The 22308-nt window shown below is 47.9% G+C and overlaps 2 protein-coding genes across 6 annotated transcripts in view; both read right to left on the bottom strand.

Moving 5' to 3' along the window:
• Positions 1-11214: 11214 nt before the first annotated feature.
• Positions 11215-16036, bottom strand: LOC142774643 (uncharacterized). The gene is made up of 2 exons (XM_075875241.1): positions 15823-16036; positions 11215-13808 (listed from the first exon to the last, which is right to left on the bottom strand). Exon 2 carries the CDS (start codon positions 13710-13712, stop codon positions 11340-11342), a length of 2373 nt encoding a protein of 790 aa, XP_075731356.1. The 5' UTR covers positions 13713-13808; positions 15823-16036; the 3' UTR covers positions 11215-11339.
• A 615-nt stretch (positions 16037-16651) lies between these two features.
• Positions 16652-22308, bottom strand: part of LOC142774644 (oxysterol-binding protein-related protein 11-like) — a 39721-nt gene continuing 34064 nt past the window's right edge. For all 5 annotated transcript variants that reach the window (XM_075875245.1, XM_075875246.1, XM_075875242.1 and 2 more), the window contains exons 19-21: positions 21445-21606; positions 20632-20715; positions 16652-17158 (exon numbers count right to left, since the gene is read on the bottom strand). In XM_075875245.1, the coding sequence (XP_075731360.1) occupies positions 17099-17158; positions 20632-20715; positions 21445-21606 (306 nt within the window). In that variant the 3' untranslated portion in view covers positions 16652-17098. The remainder of the gene's footprint in view (positions 17159-20631; positions 20716-21444; positions 21607-22308) is intronic.

The raw sequence follows: 22308 nt of genomic DNA, 5'->3' as shown, positions 1-22308 counted from the left end.
TTAACCCGGTCCTGTGCTTGCTGCTGCCAATTTATACCCGCAAACTTCTTAATCTCATCTGCCCACCTAACCTTCTGTCTCCCCCTAACCCGCTTCCCTTCTCTGGGAATCCAGTTAGTTACCCTTAACGACCAGCGGTTATCCTGTCTAAGCGCTACATGCCCGGCCCATGTCCATTTCCTCTTCTTTATTTCAACTATGATATCCTGAACCCCCGTTTGTCCCCTAATCCACTCTGCTCTCTTCTTGTCTCTTAAGGTTACACCTACCATTTTTCTTTCCATTGCTCGCTGCGTCGTCCTCAATTTAAGCTGAACCCTCTTTGTAAGTCTCCAGGTTTCTGCTCCGTAGCTAAGTACCGGCAAGATACAGCTGTTATATACCTTCCTCTTGAGGGATAGTGGCAATCTACCTGTCATAATTTGAGAGTGCTTGCCGAATGTGCTCCACCTCATTCTTACTCTTCTAGTTACTTCAATCTCGTGGTTAGGCTCTGCGGTTATTACCTGCCCTAAGTAGACATAGTCTTTTACAACTTCAAGTGCACTATTACCTATCTCGAAGCGCTGCTCCTTTCCGGGGTTGTTGTACATTACTTTCGTTTTCTGCAGATTAATTTTAAGACCCACCTTTCTGCTCTCACTGTCTAACTCCGTAATCATGAGTTGCCATTCGTCCCCTGAGTTACTCAGCAATGCAATGTCATCGGCGAAGCGCAGGTTACTAAGGTACTCTCCATTTACTCTGATGCCTAACTGTTACCATTCTAAGCCTCCGAAAACCTCCCGTAAGCACGCGGTAAATAGCATTGCGGAGATTGTGTCCCCATGCCTTACACCCTTCTTGATTGGTATTCTGTTGCTTTCTTTATGAAGCACTATGGTAGCAGTTGATCCCCTGTAGATTTCTTCCAGAATGTTTGCCACGTTCCATGCCACGTTCCATTTCCCAAGTTTTTGTTATCGTTTCAAAACACCACATGAATCTCAGCGCAAACCGCGCCTGCAGTTTTCTAGAAGGTTCCGGACTGTAGTAGATCATTACAATAAGATCACGCCCACTGTGCGAACGGTACAGATTGTTCTGGAAGCTACGCCACCACCAGCGATAACGCTAGAACATTCGACGGCAAGAGTATAAAATGCCGACGCGCTTCGCCGCTTGTCAGTAGTTGATCGAAGGCCGACGCTCCGTTCGCCGCTATCAGTCCAATTACAGCAGCAGTCTCGCACAGATAGCAGTCTCGGACTGATAGCGGCGAACGGAGCGTCGGCCTTCGATCAACTACTGACAAGCGGCGAAGCGCGTCGGCATTTTATACTCTTGCCGTCGAATGTTCTAGCGTTATCGCTGGCGGTGGCGTAGCTTCCAGAACAATCTGTACCGTTCGCACAGTGGGCGTGATCTTATTGTAATGATCTACTACAGTCCGGAACCTTCTAGAAAACTGCAGGCGCGGTTTGCGCTGAGATTCATGTGGTGTTTTGAAACGATAACAAAAACTTGGGAAATGGAACGTGGCATTGCCCCCCTCTGAAAAAAAGGCATCGTCCCGATGCTTTAACTAAAGATGAAAGTACAATAATAATGCAAGAAAGTTCAATGAATAAATTCTGATACAACAATAATACAAAAAACACTGGTTCAGTTTGTTAACGCGCATGAAACGGCTTGAGGCGCGCGACATGTACGACTTCAGGTCGCGATCGGCGTCGTTGAGAGTTAGTGATGCCGTCGGGGACAACCTCGTAATCAAGTGGGCCGAGACGTCGAACCACCCTGTACGGTCCGAAGTACCGTCGCAGAAGCTTTTCACTTAGTCCACGTCGGCGTATCGGCGTCCACACCCAAACACGTTCACCGGGCTGGTATTCCACGAAGCGTCGTCGAAGGTTGTAACGGTGGCTGTCGGTCGTCTGTTGATTCTTGATACGGAGCAAGTTGTCGGGCTTCTTCGGCGCGATGAAGGTACTCGCTCACATCGAGGTTTTCTTCGTCGGTGACGTTGGGTAACATGGCATCGAGCGTCGTTGTCGGGCTCCTTCCGTAGACCAATTTGTATGGAGATATCTGCGTCGTCTCCTGCACCGCCGTGTTGTATGCGAAGGTCACATACGGAAGAATGGCGTCCCACGTCTTGTGTTCGACATCGACGTACATTGACAGCATGTCGGCGATCGTCTTGTTAAGCCGCTCGGTGAGGCCGTTGGTCTGTGGGTGGTACGCTGTCGTCCGGCGGTGATTTGTTTGGCTGTATGCCAAGATCGCTTGAGTTAAGTCAGCAGTGAATGCGGTTCCTCTGTCGGTGATAAGGACCTCCGGGGCGCCGTGACGTAGGACGATATTTTCGACGAAGAACTTAGCTACCTCGGATGCACTGCCTTTTGGCAGGGCTTTTGTCTCGGCGTAGCGGGTGAGGTAGTCGGTAGCTACCACGATCCACTTGTTTCCGAAAGCCGACGTCGGGAACGGCCCCAGTAGGTCCATACCAATCTGCTGGAAAGGTCGGCAAGGTGGATCAATTGGCTGCAGAAGCCCAGCTGGCCTTGTCGGCGGTGTCTTGCGTCGCTGACAGTCCCGGCATGTCCTCACATAACGAGTGACGTCGGTAGTAAGACGTGGCCAGTAGTACCTTTCTTGTATCCTCGCGAGCGTGCGAGAAACACCGAGGTGCCCTGCCGTCGGGTCGTCGTGCAGGGCCTGCAGGAGTTCTGGTCGCAGAGCTGAAGGCACCACAAGGAGGTACTTAGCCCGAAGCGGTGAAAAGTTTTTCTTTTGTAGAAGACCGTTTCGTAGAAAAAACGACGCAAGTGCGCGCTTGAATACCTTCGGGACTTCGGCGGTCCTGCCTTCGAGGTATTCTATTAGGGCCTTAAGTTCCGGGTCGGCCCGCTGTCGTTCAGCGAAGTCGTCGGTAGTGATCGTTCCCAAGAAGTAGTCGTCATCCGGGTCGTCGGGTAACGGTTGGTCGACAGGCGCACGAGAGAGACAGTCGGCGCGTCGGAGTGCTTTTTGCCGGACTTGTAAATGACAGTAATGTCATATTCTTGAAGTCTCAGGCTCCATCGTGCGAGGCGACCTGAAGGGTCCTTCAAGGTGGCTAGCCAACACAAAGCGTGGTGGTCGCTCACAACTTTGAAGGGCCTGCCGTAGAGGTAGGGGCGAAATTTCGACGTAGCCCAGATGATGGCGAGGCACTCCTTTTCTGTTGTGGAATAATTTGCTTCTGCTTTGGATAGCGATCGGCTGGCGTAACTAATAACCCTTTCAAGTCCGTCGGCCCTCTGCACAAGAACGGCGCCAAGACCTACGCTGCTTGCGTCAGTATGTATTTCTGTCTCGGCGAATTCGTCGAAATGGGCAAGTAACGGAGGCGTCTGGAGGCGATGTTTAAGCTCCTGGAAAGCGTGTTCCTGTGGCGTTTCCCACTTGAACTCCACGTCGGCCTTGGTAAGGTTAGTGAGAGGATCGGCGATGCGGGCGAAGTTTTTCACGAACCGCCTATAATAGGCGCACAGGCCCAGAAATCGGCGTACGGCTTTCTTGTCAGTGGGCGGCGGGAAGTCGGCGATGGCGTCTGTTTTCCGTGGATCAGGACGAACTCCAGACTTGCTGATAACGTGCCCCAGAAACAAGAGCTCCTCATACGCAAATCTGCACTTTTCTGGCTTCAATGTGAGTCCGGAAGTCTTGATGGCTTGAAGTACAGCTTCAAGGCGCCGAAGATGCTCGTCGAAACTCGAGGAAAACACGACGACGTCGTCCAAGTACACAAGGCAAGTCTGCCACTTCAATCCTGCCAGTACTGTATCCATAACGCGTTGAAAAGTTGCAGGCGCTGAGCAAAGGCCGAAGGGCATCACCTTAAACTCGAAGAGGCCGTCCGGTGTTATAAACGCCGTCTTCTCTCGGTCTCTTTCGTCGACTTCGATTTGCCAATAGCCAGTCTTGAGGTCCATTGACGAAAAATACTTGGCGTTATGGAGCCGATCAAGTGCGTCGTCTATTCGTGGGAGAGGATACACGTCCTTTCTTGTAATTTTGTTCAGGCGGCGATAATCGACGCAGAAACGTAGGGTCCCATCCTTTTTCTTCACTAACACCACGGGGGATGCCCATGGGCTCTTGGACGGCTGGATAATGTCATCCCGCAGCATTTCATCAACTTGTCTCTTCATGGCCTCATGTTCTCGCGTCGAAACCCTGTACGGACTCTGACGGAGTGGTCTGGCATTTTCTTCAGTTATGATGCGATGTTTCGTGATTGGGGTCTGCCGAATTTTCGATGACGACGAAAAGCAATCTTCGTATTGCAGGAGCAGGGCCTTGAGCTGTTCTTGCTTATCGTTCGAAAGTCTGGGATTGACGTCGAAAGCTATGGGAGGTGTTTGGTTCCTCTGAGCAGGTTCCGCAAAATCGGCGAGGGCGAAAGCACTGGTGGCTTCGGCAATTTCTTCGATGTATGCGACCGTTGTTCCTTTGTTCAAATGTTTGTACTCATTGCTGAAATTCGTGAGCATAACCGTTGCTTTGCCTCCCCGCAGCTCTGCAATTCCTCTTGCGACGCAAATATTTCGGGTCACCAACAGATACTGACTGCCTTCAACGACGCCTTTGAAATTAGGTGATTCAGGAGCGCCGACTGAAATAATGACGCTTGAGCGAGGCGGAATGGTGACTTGTTCTTCCAGCACATTCAAGGCATGGTGTCCAGACGGCGTGCGCGGCGGTAGTGCTTCTTTTGTGGATAACGTTATCGACTTTGTTTTTAAGTTGATGACAGCGCCATGGAGGCATAAGAAGTCCATGCCAAGGATGACATCTCTCGAGCAACGCTGCAGGACTACGAAGTCTGTAGGATAAATACGGCTGTTAATGGTGACTCTCGCTGTGCAGATTCCTGCAGGCGTTACGAGATGACCTCCGGCTGTGCGGATTTCAGGGCCTTTCCAAGCTGTCCTAACTTTCTTTAACTTCGCGGCGAACGACCCACTGATGACAGAATAGTCGGCTCCAGTATCGACGAGAGCGGTCACACTGTGGCTTCGATAAGAACGTCGAGGTCGCTAGTTCGCCGTCTCGCATTACAGTTAGGGCGTGGCGTCGGGTCACGACTGCGTCGGCTTGTTCCGCTGCTTCCATGTTGCGTCGTCAGGCCACCTTTGGTAAGTGAGCTTTCGCCGTCAGGGCTTTGCCTGGTTGGCGTTGTGTTGGGAAAGCTCCATCGCGGCGTCGTCGTCGTCGGAGGATCTTCGGTAGTTCGTCGCACAGCAACCGCACCTCCACCGGTTGCTGCCCTTAGTTTCCCGGATACGGGCTAGGAGACCGGCCCCGCGTTGGGCCAGAGGTGGTGCGGTGACGTGCGGCGGCTGGGCGACGGCGAACGCGAAGGGCTTCGTGGTGTCCACCGAGTTCCTGTCAGGTAGTCGGCGATGTCACGTGGCCGTTCTCCTGGCTGCGGACGTGGTGCATCGACGGCGAAGCCACGCAGTCCCATCTGTCGGTACTGGCAACGGCGGTAAGTGTGCCCGGCCTCGCCGCAGTGGTAGCAGAGCGGGCGGTTGTCAGGTGCACGCCAAACGTCCGTTTTCCTCGGCGCGCTGCGCTGGCCCGCTGGGGAACGGTAGGACGTCGGTTGGGGTGGTGGCGGCGGTGGCGTCTGGCGACGGAAGTGTGACGGGGCGGCGTTTTGGCGTGGACGGGGAGGAGCGTTGTGGCGCACTGCAGTGGGGTAGCTCATAGTTTCTGGCTCGGGCGGCGGTGTTTCAGGAATTCGAAGCGATTGCCGGACTTCTTCTCGCACAATGTCGGCGATAGAATCCACTTGAGGCTGCGCCGAAGGCAACAGTTTGCGCAGCTCTTCCCGCACGATCGCTCGGATCGTTTCACGCAGGTCGTCGGAGTCACTGGCTTGAGCAGCAGCGCATTCTGGAGTCAGGCGACGATTATACTGTCTGGTGCGTATGTCCAGCGTTTTTTCGATGGTGGTCGCCTCGGATACAAATTCTTGGACGGTGTTCGGTGGATTCCTCATTAGTCCCGCGAAGAGCTCCTGTTTGACCCCTCGCATGAGGAAACGAACTTTCTTTTCCTCAGGCATGTCTGGGTCAGCGTGACGGAATAGGCGGGTCATCTCCTCTGTGAAAATTCCAACCTTTTCATTTGGTAGCTGAACCCGGGTCTCGAGTAGAGCAGCGGCCCTCTCTTTGCGAGCGACGCTTGCGAACGTTTGAAGAAATGCGCCGCAGAAGACATCCCACGTTCGGAGCATGGACTCCCGATTCTCTAGCCAGGTCCTTGCGGTGTCTTCCAGGTAGAAGTACACACGACGGAGCTTTTCTTCGTTGTCCCAGTGGTTGAGGGCGGCCACACGGTCGTATGTTTCTAGCCAGGTTTCCGGGTCTTCAAACGATGAGCCATGGAACGTTGGTGGTTCCCTGGGTTGGTGAATGACGATCGCGGGCTGGGACGCTCCGGTTGTCATTGTCGCTGCAGTCGAGGTCATGGTCTTGGTCTTCCGCCCCTTGTCTTGTAGCAGGCCGTACTCCGGTGGGAGACCTTGCTGTCGGCGGCTCGTTCGCTGCTCTTGGTTGGCGTCGGTGTCTTCTCCGCGAAGGAGGCTGGGTTCATGGCTTGACGGGGGCGTCCGGTACATGAACGAAGCAGCACCTCCACCAGATGTCACGGGGTCGTGACGTGGCCGAAGACAGGAGACTTCGTGTTGGGATTTAACTGTTTATTTGGGCGAACCTGTGCCCGGTAAACGGAAAGTCCAATTACAGCAGCAGTCTCGCACAGATAGCAGTCTCGGACTGATAGCGGCGAACGGAGCGTCGGCCTTCGATCAACTACTGACAAGCGGCGAAGCGCGTCGGCATTTTATACTCTTGCCGTCGAATGTTCTAGCGTTATCGCTGGCGGTGGCGTAGCTTCCAGAACAATCTGTACCGTTCGCACAGTGGGCGTGATCTTATTGTAATGATCTACTACAGTCCGGAACCTTCTAGAAAACTGCAGGCGCGGTTTGCGCTGAGATTCATGTGGTGTTTTGAAACGATAACAAAAACTTGGGAAATGGAACGTGGCAATATATACTTCATCTACGCCCTGATTCCGCAGTGTCTGCATGACGGCTGATATTTCTACTGAATCAAACGCCTTCTCGTAATATATGAAGGCTATGTATATAGTGGTTGGTTATACTCTGAGCATTTCTCTATTACCTGATTGATAGTATGAATGTGCTCAATTGTTGAGTAGCCTGTTCTAAATCCTGCTTGTTCCTTTGGTTGATTGAATTCTAATGTTTTCTTTACTCTGTTAGCAATTACCTTTGTAAATAGCTTGTATACTACACAGAGCAAGCTGATCGGCCTGTAATTCTTCAAGTCCTTGTCATCTCCTTTCTTATGTATTAAGATGATGTTAGCGTTCTTCCAAGACTCTGGTACCCTTCCCGTTAGGAGACACCTCGTAAACAGGGTGGCTAGTTTTTCTAACACAATCTGTCCTCCATCTTTCAGCAGGTCTGATGTTACCTGATCCTCACCAGCAGCTTTGCCTCTTTGCATGCTCTCCAAAGCTTTTCTGACTTCTTCTATCATTACTGGTGGGGTGTCATCTGGGTTACTGCTAGTTCTTATAGTATTAAGGTCGTGGTTGTCTCGGCTACTGTACAGATCTCTGTAAAACTCCTCCGCTATTTTAACTATCCTATCCATATTGGTAGTTATTTTGCCTTCTTTGTCCCTTAGTGCATACATCCGACTTTTGCCTATCCCAAGTTTCCGCTTCACTGCTTTGACGCTTCCTCCATTTTTCAGAGCGTGTTCAATTCTCTCCATGTTATACCTTCTTACATCGCATACCTTACGCCTATTAATCAACTTCGAAAGCTCTGCCAGCTCTATTTTGTCTGTTGTACTTGAGACTTTCATGATTTGACGCTTCTTAATTAGGTTCTTCGTTTCCTGGGAAAGCTTGCCAGTGTCTTGTCTAACTACCCTGCCTCCAACTTCCACTGCACACTCCGTCATGATACTCGTAAGATTATCATTCATTGTATCTACGCTAAGGTTCGTTTCCTCACTAGGAGCTGAGTACCTGTTCTGCAGCGACACTCTGAATTGCTGTACTTTCCCTCTCAGTGCTAGCTGATTGATTGGCTTCTTGCGTATCAGTTTCTGTCGTTCCTTCTTCAAGTCTAGGCGAATTAGAGACCGTACGATTCTATGGTCACTGCATCGTACCTTGCCAACCACTTCCACATCCTTCACGATTCCTGGGTGTGCAGTCATTATAAAGTCTATTTCGTTCTTATTTTTGCCATTAGGGCTCTTCCATGTCCACTTGCGGTTTTCTCGTTTTCGGTAGAAGGTATTCAAAATCCGCAAATTATTGCGTTCTGCGAATTCTACTAGTAGCTCTCCTCTAGCGTTTCTAGTGCCGATGCCATAATCTCCTACTGCCTGGTCTCCTGCCTGCTTCTTCCCTATCTTTGCATTAAAGTCGCCCATCACTATAGTATACTGTGTTTTTACCTTACTCATTGCCGATTCCACGTTTTCATAAAAGCTTTCAACTGAAGCGTCATCATGGCTGGATGTAGGCGCGTAAGCCTGTACTACCTTCATCTTGTATCTTTTGTTCAGTTTATTTACAATCCCTACCACCCTTTCATTAATGCTATAGTATTCCTCTATGTTGCCAGCTATGTTTCTGTGAATTAGGAACCCCACTCCCAGTTCTCTTCTGTCTGCCAAGCCCGGATAGCAAAGGACGTGCCCATTCTGTAGCACCGTATAGGCCTCATCTGTCCTCCTAACCTCACTGAGCCCTATTATATCCCGTTTAACACCCTCTAGCTCCTCGAATAGTACAGCTAGACTTCCCTCACTAGATAAGGTTCTAGCGTTAAATGTTGCCAAGTTCAGGTTCCAATGGCGGCCTGTCCGGATCCAGAGATTCTTAGCACCCTCTGCTGCGTTACAGATCTGACCGCCGCCGTGATCAGTTGCTTCGCAGCTGCTGGGGACTGAGGGCCGTGAGTTATTTGACGTATGCATGTGGGAGGTAGTGGCCAGATACTGCACCACGGTGGCCAATCCTTGTCTGGTGAGGGAGTGCGTTCCCGGCGGTGGTTACCGGTGAGGCCGCACCCCAGGCCTCTTAATGCAGTTCCATCAACACGCGGATTTTTTTTTAATCCGGTTGGGAACTGCGCGGTACCGGGATTTGAACCACGGACCTCTTGCATGCGAGGCGGATGCTCTAACCACTACGCCATCGCCGCAGTATTTTCAAGTATATGGTATGGTATACGGTACTAAAAAATTTATTTATAGATCCGGAGGCCGTTGGGGACAATTTACTGTTGGACCTAGCCGTAACTGTGAAGAAACATGACTGCCTTCAACTTTTCAATACAAGTATGCCCGCTGCTGCTCGATCATTACTTATATTAGTTAATTGGGCGGCTGACGGCAATAGTTAGTCTAACCATGTGTCTCCCTTGATACATAACATTTGCAAAGAGCTAGGTGGTTTTTATGTGCCTCCAATTTCAGTGCTGAATTTTAAGAAAATTATAAAGTTTAATTTTGAACATCCTGTATATGCAAGGTTCCAAATTGCAGAAATTAGGCACACTTGATAGTAAGCACAATAACAATCCAACATTAGTGAGGCCGTGCATTTAACAATGCAGTCTTTCGCAGAATATATGTGAAACAGCATGTTTGAAGCCACACCAGCCGCAGCCAACACCATTACTCACTAAAGTGGTAGTAACTTCCCAGTTTGCGCTGAACTTTTAATTTCATTGTAGAGAAAAGGTGTTCACGCGCAGTTTAAATGAAGATGGAAGAATATCATCAGATCAACTGCGCTTTACGATAAATTATTTAAAAATAAAAAGATATATGGGCTTCAGAAATATAGGTGAAATACTGGTGGTGACCTTCCGAAGCCCGTAGAGTGACCTCCGTTATGTTCATTATATGGTCAATCTAGATTCCCATATCCTACAGCTTCCGAACTTGGGGTCCCATCTCGGCCATCCGCACGAAATTCGTTCCCCTGCCATGGTTCATTCTTGTAGTGTTCATGGTGTGACAGTTCTGCGAGTGCACCCGCATATTCGTTGTGACCTGGTAGCCATACCAAGCAAAGGAGACTCCGTTGTCTTAAGACAGTAGAATGAAATACTTTTAATCTCTGTCAGCTTGAGATAGGGTTAAAGATATATGACAATTGCAAGTAATTCTGCTTGACAAACAGGTAGGCTCTGAAGACAAGAAATGGATTTGTATTTTCTTTTTACTATGGGCACCTTTGTGTGAGCTAGCTCCTGAACACCCGCCATGCCTACGTGGATGCGATTCTAAACGTGTGTGGGCGCGTGTGTCCACCGTCACATTTGCGTGGCCGACTCCAGTACGCCTCCGTCTCCCTCCACTGCCGACCCGGTTCTGTCCCACGATTAATGAAATTGTTGCTTGCTGTTGAGAACGATGGAGAAGATTGATTTCCAACGCTACTCGTTACTACGCCAGCTTTATCTGAGAGCGATCGAGGATGACAGTACAGCGATCTAGAGACAAGACCACAGTCCAGTGATGGGTTTCAATTCGATCGAACATCTACAACGTTATCTTCATACGTCTAATTGATCGTACAAATTGTTCAACTCCACTGTACATGTATGTTCTTGTCGTGTGACGGCACCTATACCGTTTTCTTTTCAGGTACACACTTGCGGTGTTCAACATCGTGGTTTAAACGTGTTAGATAGGGAACAAATTAAAACGCACTCGTTATGCCTTTATTAAATTGAAATCAGACAGGATATACATATAACTGCAATGATTTACATATCGAATTGCTGGCTTTCTTATACACAATACATTGCCAGCTGGAACCTATGCATCTTCTACTTTCATGAAACCAATATTATATTCTTACAAATTCTTTCATATATATATATATATATATATATATATATATATATATATATATATATATAATGAAACATATTGCACCGTGAAGAGGCACCCCAGCAATCTTATTGGTAATTGGTGTTGACAAGATGGAGACTTATTCGCTGAATTTCAACAATGGCCCGAATAGTGTCACCGCAAAGTAAACATAGTTAGCGTTTAGTAAATTGCACATGCAAGCACGGATGTCTGCCATTAAAGCATCCACTTCACCGCAGCAAGTCGTATTTGTACATACTATATTTGCGATAACAAATACACGCCTTTTGTTCTTGGACTCTGTTGCCAAGCCTGTGGGCTGGCTCTATAATGCCGGTTCAACACGCCGCCAGCCGACATCTACTATGGCTGTCTATCTGTCCCGTAATTTAATACGCTACCTCCGAAGGCCTTCGACTGCGTCCGCATTGCACCTTTCTCCCTAGAGCCGACGCCCACCGCCTTGAGAAAGGGACAGCCCGACCTGAGAACCCCGGGCTCGTTTATCGCGGCGCGGCTTCCTGGTCGCGCGATCAGCAAGTACTTCTGGTGTAATTCGTTCATGACTGCCACGGGGTCTTCGTCAGCGGATGACTCCAAGCTAAGCCGCTCGGTCACCTGCCTGACAAACTTGATGGACTTGTCGCCTTTGTTGCGGGGCGAGCGTCGACCAGATGAAGAGGATGAAGACGACGCTGAGGAGCCGTTCTTAGCGGGTGCGGACTCCCTCCTCTTCTTTCCTTGGGACTTGCGGCGTTCGCCTTTGCTGTCCTTGGACTTGTGCAAACGCTGTTTGAGAGGCTTGCCATGAGATGAAGTAGATGAAGAGGAAGACGATGAGGACTTATGGTGTCGCGAGGTTCTTCGCATCGGTCTCGGAGACCTCCTCTCCCTGTAGTCCCAGTCGTCGCATGGTCCCATGGAGGTGCGTGATGTCATTTTACCCATTTCCGGGGATATACTGATTCTCCTCGCTGTAGCTCCACGGCCTACGTCATCTTCAGCGTCCATCGTCAGGACGTCTCGGCGAATCTTCTTGAGCACTGTCTCGGCGCGATGCTCGTCGATTTCCTCCTTAATTTTCTGTAGCAAGTCTGAAGCCCTGCTCATAGACTGCTTGGGAAGCAGCCTGCTGTCCTCGGTGTATTCGTCCCTCGGAGGCCTGGTGCTCTCCCTCGACATTGTTCGCCTTCCGAGTTCCGTCGGATCGTCTCTTCGCCAGTCGGTGGAACCAGACATGCGGGGATTCATAGCAGGCCTTTTATATCCTCCCAGGAAACGTTCTGCGCTATAAGCGCTCGTCATGTCAGGCATTGGTGCACCGTAAGGTCGCATCATAGGTCCGCCATAGCCACCTGGCATCGGCAGGCCGAAACCACTACCCACCATTATTGGTGGTGCGCCGTAAGGTGGCATCATGGGTCCCCCGTAGCCGCCTGGCATCGGCACCCCGAAACCACCACCCGATATCATTGGTGGTGACCCTCCGAAGCCCGCTGCGGGACCTCTATACCCTCCGACGGAATCCGATCCCATGATTATCGGGGACCCCTCGGCCCTTCGGATCATGTCCATTATTTGGTCAATTTGGCTTCCCATATCCAGCAGCCTTCGAACTTGGGGTCCCATCTCCTCCAACCGTGCGAAATCCACTCTTCCGCTATAGTTCATCATATTCTCGAAGTCCTCACGGTTTTGCTGTATGCTCAATGGAGAGGCTCTGAAGCTACCACCCATAGGCATCTGTTGGCCGTTTCGGCAAGGCCCGCCGGCTCCCATCGCCATATTATAGCCGCACTCCATTCCTGGTCGTGTCATTCCTGGAACCATCCCGGGTAACATTCCTGTGGGGGGAACGCTGCGGTTCATGGGCAAGCTCTCGACAAACATCTTGCCACGCACAATGTTGGCGCCAACTTGCTCCTCGTACGCCCTCACAGCTGTAACGTATTCTCTCTTCAAAGGGTCGGAAGGCGCACTCTCGACCGTTGCTACCGCACACGTGCAGGGTATCTGTCCTGCCGTCTGCGCAGTGTACTGCTTTGGCGCAGCAAGATGGGCCTTTTGCGCAGGTGCCCGCAATGCAACAGGTTGAGGTTCAGGAGGTTGCAGCGTAGCAGCTGGAGCCGGTGGTGCTGCGGCAGTGGGCGGTGACACGGCAGCATGCGGCAATGGCTGCGCTGGCTGCGTTGAGGCAGAGGAAGACGCTTCTGGATTACCTGGTGGTGCGGAGCCTAGCGGCGGTGTTTCAGGTGGTGAATGCGCATCTGGGTGGCCTGGTGGTAAAGGAGCAGGAGGCGCTCCGGGGTGACCTGGTGGTAAAAAAGCAGGAGGCGCTCCTGGGTGCCCCGGTTGCAAAGAACCCGGAGGCGCCCCTTGAAGACCCGGTGGTAAAGCAGCCGGAGGTGCCCCCGGGAGACCCATGGGTGGTAAAGCAGCCAGAGACACTCCCGGGTGGCCTGGTGGCAAAGCAGCTGGAGGCACTCTAGGGTGACCCGGTGGTAAAGGAGCAAGAGGCGCTCTAGGGTAACCCGGTGGCAAAGACGCAGGAGGCACTCCTGGGTGGCCTGGTGGCAAAGACGCAGGAGGGGCTCCTGGATGACCTAGCGGTAAAACAGCAGGAGGTGCTCCTGAGTGACCAGGTGGCGGAACAGGATACGGTGCCACAGGGCGAACGCCCACAGAAGTAGCGACACCAGGCTGTGGTCCCACGGGGGGACGTGGTGGGGCGGCCATCTTGAACGATGAGGAGTGGTGCCACGAGCGATTGGTTGATTTAGTACTCAATCAGAGAGTGGTGCCTGTAGGGAGCTCAAGTCGTTTCTGCTGCTCCTGTGTTGACAAATGGAATCCCGGGATGCTTACAATGGTATAAACGTAGGAGGTGAATGAAATGTTTATATTACGGAAAAGTTCAGTGGAGAGATAAAGGCTCGAAATATGCAAGTGGTAGTATCCTTTAGCAATCAGTCTTTAATATCTACGAGCTACCACCACATAGCTGTCTTCTCTTTGGAGAGCCATACAAAGCCATCCTATCTTTCATAAAACGATTCTGTTTCATAATATCTCTACCGTTAACTGACACAAGTTTGGTCACGTGTTTTGCTGCCGCGATGTGTTGCTGAAGGCCTGTTAGTCACGACACGACACATTGTTCACTGCAGCATGCGGTAGATAACTACAGGTCCATCATTATCGACCAGTTTCAGTCGAGAGAGCTTTAAAAACGAAAATCCACCGGGTGCAACTCTCGATCGCCACCTAGCGTGTGCAGCTCTCGACTACGTCAACACACAGAACTGTGACACATTTCCGCGCAGTACGCATCGAGAATTACTGAGACTACATTGTCGCCAAACAGAAACTTTCAAAGCATGTGCCACGGCAGCGCACTTGTTGTTTCCAGCCGCCGACTGCGAGAACACGGCAAAAGAAAAATGACGGCTATGACGCCATCATAACTTGTTTTATTGACAACGGCATGGTGACGCATGGGGACGTGAAGGAACTAGGGGGTCTCCAAAGCATGAGGTATGCCCAAAAGGGTCCCCTTTGGGGATTTTCACTATGTCACTGGCACAATGGAACTTAGAAGTGTAGCAGTTTGGGCTAGTTGGTATGACATGACGATAGTTATAGCGCGAGAACAGAACGACGACAAAGAGACAAGAGCGCTCGTGTCCTTCTTGTCTCTTTGTCGTCGTCGTGTTCTCGCACTATAACTATCGGCACAATGTAGTCGAGCACTCACGCAAACTTCAAAATTAATTTAAAATAGCTTCCAAGGTATATTCGCTTTTGATATTTTGCAGGTGATATACGAATGTTCACGGCAAACGAAGCCGCCGACTATCTCGGCCACGAAATTTTGTGTTAGTACCACTTTAGAGTAACCCTGCAACTCCTATACATAGGTTGCACGTACGTCACATCTGGGAACGAGATGACCGAGAACTGCCATGTTTTTCAACAGTTATATGCAGCTGGTCTTTGGTCGTGCTACCGGCTTAACCACGACTTATTTCTGCCATTTTTGAATGCAGAACAAGAAATAGAACTTTTGCTTCAAAAAGCAAGGCGCTGCTACACGCTAAAATATTTAGTTTTTTCGTGATTATTACAAATCGGTGCGCGCGAACAAGGATGTTGTCCGGGTTCACGTCGTGCCTTAAATTCCCTGGTTGTCCTATGAAAGAAGACAGGCTCACATATTTTGCACCATTGGACCTCATATATAACACGAGACATGGTTATTCAAGAGAAAAAGGTCGTCATCACTAAGAATTTTGATAAGATTCTAAAGAAGCGACGCGATCACGTCAGTAAGCGTGATAAACCTGGACTTAATTCGAAAATACCTTTACCTGTGATGAAGTGAAGACTGCAGGCACAGATGTATTTCTCTTTCTTTAGGCTTTCCCGGTTAGCGTGCGCCAGCCAAGCGATACGGCGCCTTCATCCTTATTCGCGCGCACTGATTTGCAATCTTCGCGGGAAAACTAAACATTCTAATGCGTGGCTGTGCCTTGTTAAAAGCAGAAGCTCCACTTCTTGTTCTGCATTCGAAAATGGCGAAAAAGTCATGGCGATGACGCCGATAGCGCGGCCGAAGACCAAATCTCGCCGTTGAGAAGCTCCCGCGGACTACGTTTCGAGGCAGCCACATATGTTGATAAACATGGCAGTTCTCGACCCTGTCGTTCCCGAATGTGACGTACGTGCACTTGTGTGCGTCCCCATTCGTCTTGCTTCGTCTTCGCCAGTGTGCGCTAAATTCTTAGGATACTTCGATCGTACCAACAAAGACACAAGTGAGCCCTTGTATGAAGAGAAGACGACTCACTCTCGCGTCCAGCAATTTTGGAGGCCCTCTGTGCGTTAGCTGCTGACGCGGTGGCGACAGCTGCGGGCACCGCCTCACAAGGGTCAACTCAGACACCAGCAGGGACGACCTCAGGCCCGCCCAGTCGCCACCCGCCGTTGATGATGATGATGATCCTTGTTATTCTGGCGCACACCCACAAAGGGAGATCGGCCAAGAACAGGGCGGCAGGATCTTTAAGTAAAAGGCTTATGGTTTTACAAACACAACTCCTGGCCAGTTTCGTTCTCTTTGGGCAACATGACATGCGCACCAGGCAAATAAAAAGTATAATTTTAGTTGTCATCGCTCTATTTCTACATGTTGACACAAGGCTGAGTAAATATTGTTACACATGAAGGCACACAGAGAAACAAGCTCAGAGACTGTCCTAGCACCCGATAGACTGAAGAAGACCACATGATTTTGGGGTGTCTTGGCTGCATGGCATAGCGTGTAGCAAACTGAAACCCTTGGAAACTCTTGTGTGACGAGGGAGTGCAGGAAAGAGCGGGATTTACCTACTTTCTGTGGGCAAATCCCACTAAACAATCTACATCGGTCCCCAGACGTGAAAGGCTCCACCAAGAATGGCTTGGCTGTTAAAAAAAAAATTACACCATTTCCTACTAAAAAGAACAGTTAAAAGGACGTTTTAAAAGACGCATGAAAATTGGGCAAGATGCCCATGATGAATGAAACTTTAAGTCAACCCATGCAGTGCTTCATATGGAACTCATTGTTCCGTTTGTTAAGAGATGGTGCAATTTTTTATTGTGTTGTGCACATTCACACACACCACGCATAGCTCTTTCATTGCAAAATTGTTTTATTCATTTATTTTCTTAATAAAAATTTTCGTTTTCAAAATACATAGTCATATTACAATACTCACATTTTCCTGTGTTATTATTGTACAACATACCTGCAGTGATCACGCAGTTTTAAAGGAAAAAGAGCGTCACTTTCTTTTTTTACATGGCGAAACGGATGACATCGTCTCCGTGGTCACACAAGCAGCCTGAACAACTCTGAATGAGCAGCCCACTCCGCACTCCGCAAGTCGACAGCCAGGCCTGATCCTTGCGAAGGGTTAGCGCTGCTGCTCTGTGCAGGGGAGGTTTAGATGTTTGCCTACAAGGAAGCATCTCGCGGTGTTGTCGCTGTCAACGACCTGCTGCAGTGCCTCTTCTCATCGTTCTGTAGCACCTGTGCGGGATGCCCTGTGATTCCCTTTCGTCCGCAGGTTTTGTGAAGACTAGCTTGGTTTTCCCAGAGGGTACTTGTACTTCCAGACATTTCCTTCAAGTCGGAAAAGCTAGAGAATCAAGAAAACAGACAGGAAATATACACTCACACCTCATTATAACGAAATCACATCTGCCACAAAAACACTTCATTATATAAAAACTTTCATTACATACATATATTTGCAACACTATTAATGACAAAGCTATTCTCCACTTACTTGCTTATAAGCAATAATTTGTTATATCTGTATTCGTTATATTGATGCTTGAGTAAATGTTTTCAAATAGTAACTTAAGGTGTAACTGGGGAAATGGGTAAAGGAAAAGAATATCAGGAAAGAAGAGTCCTATGTAAGTATGTCAACAAGAAGTTCTAATCACCTATTTCCTCAATTATGGTATTGGCAAAGAGAAGCAGCGCATAGCGATTTTTAATTTATCAAAACCTAACAACCTATACGATGGCCACAACGCACGTCAGTAAGGTTGTCAATAGCTAAAACCTGAAATAAGCTTACCATCGACATATAACACTCCATAAAGAATAAAAACACATTTATTCCAGCCCATACTATCTTTAATGGAATGCTTCTAATACTTTTAATGATATTATATGACTACAAGGCCCTGCCTTGCTATAGTTTGTATCATAATTTATGCTATACATTTTTTCTTAGCAATTCTATTAGCATCTAGTTCATTTTTACGTTGCAGTAGGCAATGTCATTGTGCATACCACGAAATCGTTTGTAACTTCCTCTTTGTCAGGGACCCCAAATTAGCCACAATTGGTTGTCTTGATAAACATATTTATTTATTTATTTATTTATTTATTTATTTATTTATTTAGTACCCACAGCGCCAGAGGCATTACAGTGGGGGAGGGGTTTACAGTCAGTCTGGACAGTTCAATATTTTGTCATATATAAAGCGTGGAAAACGGTAATAGCAACAACAACAGCTACAGCAGATCGACAATATTTGGTAACCAACAAAAGGAAAACGAAGGTGTTGTTTAATAAAATCATTGTGGCGCAACTCAGACAAGGAAAGAGGCACCAGTATCTGGCGCCATATCCTGTCTCCTCCTTTTCTTTCCTTGTCAGAGTTGCGCCACAAATATTTTATTAAACTATGAATTTCCAACTCACCCAAGAAGCAGCACTCTTTAGATGTTGTTGTTATTATTACTATTACTTTTTTTATTTGAGTGAAAGTCTTACGTCCACTGAGAATCCTTTCACTGACAGTTTTGATATCACCCCTCATAACCATATTGCACCTTCAGCACGTAAAAACCCAGAATTAAATTTCTGACTTTTCAGCTTTTAAGCCCAACTTTCCAATATATTAAGGTAACAAAGAAACATGGTATTTATTTTTTATTTATTTAAGTACAGTTTATTCCACATATCATCCTGTGCTTTTGCTCTCCTATAAAATTTTTGCACGAGTTCTGTAAGTTGTTGCAGAAATATTTACTCAGTATAAACACCAACATCATTGGTATAGACAAGTCAGCTAGCCATTGTGTCATGAGTAGAGATGGAATTTGAGGCAAATTCGTTTTTGTTCCTCGCACTTCTATCGCGCCAATTTTATATATAGTACAAGCATGCATGAATTAGGGGTTAACAAGGGCTTTTATGATTGAAAGGATGCAAGACTAATGGGCTTGTTAGTGGTGAAACATTGTGAAAACTTTTAGTGCAAGGAAAAGACATAGACTAAGAAAGACGATGAAATGATGCACAGTGTGTTTTCATGGTGCCTATAAATTTCTATTTTCTGTCTTGTGCCTAAATGCCCACAAGTGCCTATAAATGCCCGTTTTTGAAATCTGTGCTTATAGAAACACTACTTAGCCTCAAGCCTAGCTCTCGAGTGCAGTTTGAGACCTTTATTCACGTTATCGGGCAACACTGACTGTTTGGAAGTCTAGACGTTCAACCTAGCCCTGCTGCTCAACCTGCTTTTAGGAAATGACCACTGGCAGCAGTGAAGTGGGACGCACCAGTTAGAATGCGCCATTTGTGCTGACATGGCACCAGCGGTAGGCAAATGCGAAACCACAGAGAGCTTTCAGGGGAAAGAAAATTCAAAAGAAGGAGAAGAAAGAAAATGTGGCATGCTTGCAGCTTTCGTTTCTTTTGCAATATACCTTATAATGTGTTTACTGCCAAGGGACAAATTGGCCCTATGCAATTGGACCAAGCCAACTTGAGGCACTCCTGCCTTCTGGTCCCCTAGCGGTCAGCTTATCTGCTCCTGCTCTGGCCTTCTCAGCCATGTGGAAGAGACACACCCAGGAGTGTATTGATACAATAGTGGACCATACTCGCCATACTACAAAATAATGGGACAGACAGTTTCTGTGAGCTGTGCGGCATAAAGAACAATATTTTTTCAACTGCTGGTTGGCTTGTGCCATCATAAACAATGCATCTTTTGCTTTCCTGTCCTAATAACAAGTTGCGCATGTCTTTCTTTTGAAATCATTTGCATTTATGCCAATCTTTATGGTGCCTATGTCTGGGAGATTGCAGGCCTATAATTTTGTTTTGTCCGCCCATGTTGGACACCTGAAATGCGTTCTGTTTAATGCCCGAAAATCCGGCCTCTAGTCATGAGTACTCGTTTATGTCCAGATTGACTTCAATAACGATTCTACTTTGGCTCTATGGTGAGACATTCTTATATAGGTGCACTGATCGAAAGACGCAAATAACTCCAGACGAAGAGCATAACTACCGTGTTCTCTTAGTCCATAGACCTTCATGCCGTTTGCTCCGCATAACTGCATAAGAATTCAGACGGCTCTCAAATAAAAATTGGCCCCGTATCTGCATGTTAATCTGCAAATGTCGTCGAAAGACGATAGTCTTGCACCTGGAGAGAGTGAACAAAACGTTTATTTAATGTTCTGCGCAAGAAAATCGGTGAATGGTATTCCGGAGGCACTGCGTTAGAGTGCCTCGGGCGTGCAGTGGAGGCGAACGAACGCATCAAGTCACGTCACACGTGAGACATGAGCGCTATCTGGCAGTTTTCTTGGAAAACGAAGCGTGCGGCTTTGAGACGGGCGTGCGCGCTCGTCTCAGAGGCGATAACGTGTAGAACGCAAGGCGATGGGTAGGTGCCACCACCGTGTCGTCTTAGCAAAGCATTGGAAACACTTGCCTTTTCGTGCAAGCGTTGCATGGTTAGTGCAGCATGATAAAAGCAACGGTCATTAGAATTACTTATGTATGCCTTTTCTAGTAAAAGACGCACATACAGAATATATTCGTGTTGTTATGGTGCCTCAGATATGCGAAATATTTGCTTTTTAATTGAGAATCACACAAGTATGAACGCTGAATCTTGAGCAATATTGGTGGGCGCTGCAGATGAGGTCGGCCATTTGGGGGTATCGGCTGGTGTCATTTAGAGTACCGGTATCGTTAAAGGTGGACAGACAGACAAATGGACAGACAGACCAAAATTTTTGCGTCGGAGGTCCCCAAGAAAGACTACCGTCCTTAAAACTAGAAAAGCTCACCTTGGCATCATGCGTCTGCTGCGCCATCTCTCCTTGCTCAGGATCCCCCTTTCCACACGACTGCTCATGCAATCTCTCTTCAATCTGTTGAAAGTAAGGATTCGAAAGGAAAAGAAAAGACTCGAATGAATGTTCAAAGGTTAAAGCAGCACAAGCATTTATGGCATAGCAGGCACCGTACTGCGCACTTCTCGGATGTACAGGTATTATGTTCAACAAAGATACTAAATGTAAGAAAGAATGAAACAGCTTTTGAAATTGTGATGTCCCTGGCCCAATGTGATAGAAATACCAATTTTACAAATTCAAACTTGTTTTGCCATATATTAAATGCGTTTTAAGTATGATACTCAAGTAACGAGACCGCCTGAACACTTAGCTGAAATATGTGAATGAAGGGATTAATGTTCCATCAGCCAATTAGTGCATCTGAAAATCGCTTGCATGTTGAAAACCAATAGTTCACATCCACGGGCTTTATGTATAAAAATCTGTAGTCTACAGCGCAGAAAAAACAGAGATGATGATAAAGACAGATGATATAGACAGGATTCCAAGAAAAATGAAGACATACGATGCTCGGCATTACGACCCAATACAAGCATGATAACCACTATTAATGAAGAGTAACAGACAGGATTCCGAAAGAAAGCAAGGGTGTGCGGGGGAGGCAAGAAGTTGGGCAGGCATAAAGTGGAAGCGGCAAGCACAGGACCCAGTTGATCGGTAAAACATTAGCGAGACCTTTACGCCTGAGTGGGCATAGTCAGGCTGGTGACGACGACAAATTACAAGTGGACCCCGGTGCCTCACCTGGCACTTGTGATGGGATGCCAGCATTGTGTTCCCAGAGCGCAGCGCTTGGGTGACGGGCTGCCACAGACGCCGTGACTCGAAGTTGTCTTGAGAGTCGATAGGTCGACAGCGCTTCGGTTGTCGCTTCAATTCTGAGATGTTCCACTCTTTAGAGCGCCCCTGCGAGACCAGGAGAGCACACACAATTGGCATAATGCTACAGTGAAAAGTCATAGGAATGGGGACGTTCACATTTACACTGAAACCTCAATATAATAAACACAGATATAACGAAACATCAGTTATAACAAAGTAAATGAAAAATAGTTTTCCAGTAAATAGTGTTAGGAAAAAACCTTTATATCAAATTTTATGATATAACGAACCTCTTTTCATGTAAGATAAAGCTTCATTAAAATGAGGTTTGAGTGTATGTGTCGCTTTTTAATGATATTGCCGTTGCCATAACACTGCCCTACTCAGACCCAGAATTTTCAACACGAAAGAGTATTATGCCGAAGTTCACCACGGCTCCGCTGATGCATTTCCGTCATGAATATGACGTGAAATGTATGATAAGAAAACACAGAGAAACAAATTGGTCCCATTGCTGCACGTTTGACTGCAAATGTCATCGAAAGACGATAGTCATCCATCTAGAGAGAATCAATAAAAAGTTTATCTGATGTTCTGCACGAGAAAATTGGTGAATGGGATTCTGGAGGTGCTGTATGAGACATGAGCGCCATCTGGCAGTTATCTTGAAAAACGAAGGGATCACCTCCGATATACCGAGCGGGCAGCGTGCGCGTGCAATCTCAGAGGTCCTAATTTTGTAGAATGCAAGGCCATGGGTCGGTGACAGCACCTATTGTCTTAACA

This window comes from Rhipicephalus microplus, chromosome 10 (assembly GCF_043290135.1).
Source record: "Rhipicephalus microplus isolate Deutch F79 chromosome 10, USDA_Rmic, whole genome shotgun sequence".
In the NCBI taxonomy this organism is placed as follows: Eukaryota; Metazoa; Arthropoda; class Arachnida; order Ixodida; family Ixodidae; genus Rhipicephalus; species Rhipicephalus microplus.
This window is presented reverse-complemented; position numbering and strand designations above follow the sequence as displayed.

Excerpts from the sequence above, each read along its gene's own strand:
- LOC142774643 (XM_075875241.1), bottom strand. The coding sequence starts at position 13,712 with ATGGCCGCCCCACCACGTCCCCCCGTGGGACCACAGCCTGGTGTCGCT.